General features: G+C 39.8%; 1 protein-coding gene across 1 annotated transcript; it reads left to right on the forward strand.

Annotated features, from left to right (window-relative positions):
- The first annotated feature begins 4155 nt into the window (after positions 1-4155).
- LOC107789887 (uncharacterized) lies at positions 4156-4749 on the forward strand. Its single transcript, XM_016611762.1, has one exon. It carries the CDS (start codon positions 4156-4158, stop codon positions 4747-4749), a length of 594 nt encoding a protein of 197 aa, XP_016467248.1.
- Positions 4750-5163: the final 414 nt, after the last annotated feature.

Raw genomic sequence — 5163 nt, forward strand, 5'->3', positions numbered from 1 at the left:
AACATTCAAGTAGAAAAAGAACAAGTAAGTGACAAGTCGGAAATAGATCCTCAAAATAATACATTGATGCTTATGAATGAAATAAATAATTCAACTCCTATAAATATATATGATCCTAGTCAATGGACTAATATATATACAAAGTTGAGAGATCTATTAGTAGAAAAGGGGCCAATCAGAATAATTGACACAAATTTTCCGAATGATACATTTTCAAGATATTTTTCTACTACACATTATATTCAAAAATTGGTGAATGGTGAAAGACATGATAGAAGATGGTTAGTTTATTCTAAAGACTTAGATAAAATATTTTGTTTTTGTTGTAAGTTATTTAGTTTGAGTTCCGAAACTTGTAGTAGTAAACTAGCTAGTGAAGGTAGTAATGATTGGAGAAATATTAGTACTAAGCTCAAAACTCATGAAACAACAAATGAACATATTATTAACATGACTGCATGGATTGATTTAGAAATAAGACTGCAAAAAGATAAAACAATCGATAAAGATGTTCAAGAACAAATCAATAGAGATAGAGAGCATGGAAAAAATATATTGTCAAGAATTATTGCCGTGATCAAAACTCTTGGAAAAAATAATTTAGCATTTAGAGGAAAAAATAAAAAGATATATCAAGAGAATAATGGAAATTTTTTAAGTTTAATTGAAATGATTTCAGAATTTGACCCTGTCATGCAAGAACATATTCGACGAATTAAGCATGATGAAATTCATAGTCATTACCTTGGGCATAGAATACAAAATGAATTGATAAACTTATTGACAAGTGAAATTAAGAATAAAATTATAAAAAAAACTATAGAAGCAAAATATTTCTCTATCATACTTGATTGCACTCCAGATACAAGTCATCAAGAACAAATGTCTTTTATACTGCGGAGTGTGGATATTTCGGCAACTCCAATAAAAATTAATGAATATTTTTTAGAATTTTTAAAAGTAGATGATACAAGCGGAAAAGGTCTTTTTGAAGTTATTGTAGATGAAATAAAAAATATTGGACTTGATATTGATAATTTAAGAGGGCAAGGATAGGATATGATAATAGTTTAATTGATATACTCAATCAAATAAAGAGACTTGTTTCTTTTCCAAATGCCTATATTGCTTATAGAATAATGTTAACAATTCCAGTTACCGTTGCTTCAGCGGAAAGAAGTTTTTCAAAATTAAAATTGATAAAATCGTACCTAAGATCAACAATATCTCAAGAGAGATTAAATGGGTTAGCTATATTGTCAATTGAGAAAGACTTATTAGGAGAAATTGATTATAAGAAAATTATTAGTAACTTTGCATCTAAAAAAGCTAGAAAAATTGACTTCAAATAATAATAAAAAATTAAAACATTAAGGTCCCTCATTAAAATTTGGCTTTAGGCCCCAAAATACGTCGGGCCGCCCCTGACAGCTAATCAAATAATACATTAATTATAGAACATTTATTTTTTCTTATATGATCAAATCGAATATTCTAAATCTTATCAAGAACTTAATGTTAAGAATATCATTAGTGCTGCTAAACGGATAGATGTTTCTTTTTCTTCTTCTTTCACATCGTTCACTCTGTGAAATTTTGCTATATCTCCCTTTTTGTATAAGTTGTTTGGTAAATAATTCTCTTTTTATTTTTCTTGCAATTAGTCGACCTTTTAGATCACAATTTAATCCTTTATACGGTCGAAATCGAGCTCATGGTGCATCCTAAAGGACTGAAGATAAAAAGAGACATGACAATAAATGACTTAAGATCGACCCCGAGCCCGACTGGGTTAGAACCCGGGGGCAAGACGCATGCCTTCGAGAATATCGAGGCCGTGGTCCTGGAATCGGTCCTAGCCTCGAACGACCTCGAAGAAACATTGTTAGCATAGCCAACAGAAGATCGAAATATCCGTGACCGGCCGGATATTATGGCGGAATCTCGGCACATATCAATAAGGGACCGGCAATCAGTAAATCAAGAGATTTTTACCTTTTATAGAATTGTACCTAAAGCAGGACACCTCTACTATATAAAGAGGGTCTGATAATTCATAAAATATATTGTAACACGCACTCAAAAGCAATACATTATTATTTTCTCTTTAATCTCTTGTTCATCTGTATCTTGAGACCGATCGTGGTATATTCAACTCGAGGGTGATTGTTCCTTCAAGGCTGAAATTGTCCAATTCGTGTGGTTTGAATTTACTATGTCATTATTTATTCAATTGCAACTTAATTTATCACTTTGTGTCAAGTTAATCCGCGTATTCTTATAACTACTTACAAATTTAATAGTTATCCGATTTTGAGGGTAAACAATTTGGCGCCCACCGTGGAGCTAAGGATAATAGCGGCAATTTGATACAAATTCCTGTAACACACCCTATTTTACACTTATTCTTTGAAGTGTTTTTGATTCCAAGTTAAAATCTAAATGTCAAACCCACAGTCTGCTCCTCTAAACACGGACACAGAGTCCAGCCACCATGGCGAAAACAACAATGCAACACCCAGTAACGAGGTGCCCCCGGTCGATCTCGGTGGAATCCCGGTGGTGGACCCCATCGACGCCAGTTCGCATGTGGACATCGACACAAATCAAACTACCGACCCCGAAAACAGCGTACGCAGGGAAGTCCATTCAATTGCCCAGAATACACACAACGGCGAAAATGATGGGATCAACTTGCGAGTGATTTTCGAAATGTTACAGGCACAACAAACAGCGATAGTTCAGTTGCAGAACCAAGGTCGAGCACCGAGTAGGGCTGAGCCCGAGCCACCTTGGGAAGTCACCCGTAGAAATGAACCGATCACGGAAAGGACGAATTAAAATGAATCGGGGAGTAATTCCGAGATCATAAAAATGCTCGAATAGTTGACAAAACGGATAGAATCGGGGGAGAAAAAAATTGAAGCCAATGACAAAAAGGTGGAAACCTACAATTCCAGGGTCGACCAAATCCTAGGAGCACCCCCGATATTGAAGGGCCTGGATTGCAAAAAGTTTGTTTTGAAACCTTTTCCTCCGAGCGCAGCTCCGAAGCCGATCCCGATAAAAGTTCTGCATGACCGAAATTCCTAAGTACAACGGAATAACCGATCCGAATGAGCATGTGACCTCCTACACATGTGCCATCAAAGGAAATGACTTGGAGGATGACGAGATCGAGTCTGTTCTACTGAAAAAGTTCGGGGAAACTTTATCCAAGGGTGCTATGATATGGTATCACAACCTACCTCCCAACTCTATTGACTTGTTTTCTTTGCTTGCATATTCATTCGTAAAAGAGCACGCCGGGGCTATCAAGGTCGAGACCAGAAAGTCGAACCTTTTCAAAGTAAAGTAGAGGGAAAATAAGATGCTTAGGGAATTTGTGTCCCGGTTTCAAATGGAACAGATAGACTTGCCTCTAGTCGCATCCGATTGGGCCGTTCAGACCTTCACCCAGGGACTCAATGCTCGAAGCTCGTTGGCATCATAACAGTTAAAGCAAAATCTGGTAAAATATCCGGCCGTCACTTGGGCCGACGTGCATAATCGGTATCAATCGAAAATCAGGGTCGGAGATGATCAACTCGGGGCCCCATCCGGGTCTGTTTATCCCGTCAGAACAGTTGACAGAGTAGAAGAGACATTGATTATGAACCACGGTCGTACATGTATCAGTACCATCCATACAATAGAGCCGAAGGGGCGGTGGATCCAGACGAAACCCCATAAAAAATGAAAGAAGAAGTAACCGAGGTCAAAATAGTCGGGGACTCATGAGCAAAAACGGCTTCGACAGGCCCATCGGGCCGAAGGAAGAACCGAGATTATCGGAGTACAACTTTAACGTCGTCGTCGCCGCCATCAGACATATCAGAGACACCAAATGGCCCCGGCCTTTACAGTCCGATCCAGCACAAACAGATCCTAACCTAATGTGCAAATATCATGGCACTCATGGTCACATGACATAAGATTGTCGACAGTTGAGAGAGGAAGTAGCCCGGCTATTCAATAACGAGCATCTCCGAGAGTTCCTGAGCGATCGAGCCAAGAACCACTCAGGAACAGAGATTCTGGTAAATAGATAGAACATGAGGAACCTCAAAACGCCATCAACATGATCATCAGTGGGGTCGATGTTCCCTAGTGCCGATGCTGAAGCGTACCAAAGTATCTATCACAAGGGAAAAACGAACTCGGGATTATGTGCCGGAGGGAACCTTATCCTTCAATGACGAAGACGCTGAAGGGATCATGCAGCCCCACAATGATGCACTGGTAATATCAGTACTTATTGATAAATCTCGAGTTAAGCGTGTATTAATTGATCCAGGTACCTCAGACAACATCATTAGATCGAGGGCTGTGGAACAGCTCGGCATGCAAGATCAGATTGTGCCTGCAATCCGAGTCTTAAACGAGTTTAACATGGCGTGTGAGACCACTAAAGGGGAGATAACATTATCGGTGAACACTGTCGGGACCGTTCAGGAAGCCAAGTTCTATGTGATCGAAGGGGACATGAGGTACAATTCTTTGTTTGGGAGACTTTGGATTCACAACATGAGGGCGGTCCTCTCGACTCTACACCAAGTGTTGAAGTTCCCGACGCCGAAAGGAATAAAAACAGTTTACGGAGAACAACCGACCGCAAAAGAGATGTTTGCAGTCGACGAGGTGGTCCCGATATCCACACTTTTGACACCAAAGGAGCTGGGTCTAGTTACCAAGGGAGAAACCAAATAGCAATTACCGATGCCAACTCTGTCCCGACCGGAGAGGCAGGAGATGGGTGAGGACGACGACTAAGAGCTTCCCAGGTCTTTTGTAGCCCCCGATGATTCCTTTGCTACCAAATCAACGGTCATGGAACTGGAAAAAGTCGTATTGATCGAACGCTTTCCCGATCGAAAGGTATACCTGGGCATGGGATTAAATCCCGAGCTCAGGGAAAAACTCATTCAATTTCTTATAGCTAACGAAGATTGTTTTGCTTGGTCCCACCTTGATATGACAGGGATCCCACCGGAAATAACCACTCACAGGATGATCTTGGACCCTAAGTTCCACCCGATCAAGCAGAAGAGGAGGCCCCAGTCCGAGGTCAAACATGCCTTCATCAAGGACAATGTATCTAAACTCCTTAAAATAGGTTCTACC

Source organism: Nicotiana tabacum, chromosome 2 (assembly GCF_000715075.1).
Source record: "Nicotiana tabacum cultivar K326 chromosome 2, ASM71507v2, whole genome shotgun sequence".
NCBI lineage: Eukaryota > Viridiplantae > Streptophyta > Magnoliopsida > Solanales > Solanaceae > Nicotiana > Nicotiana tabacum.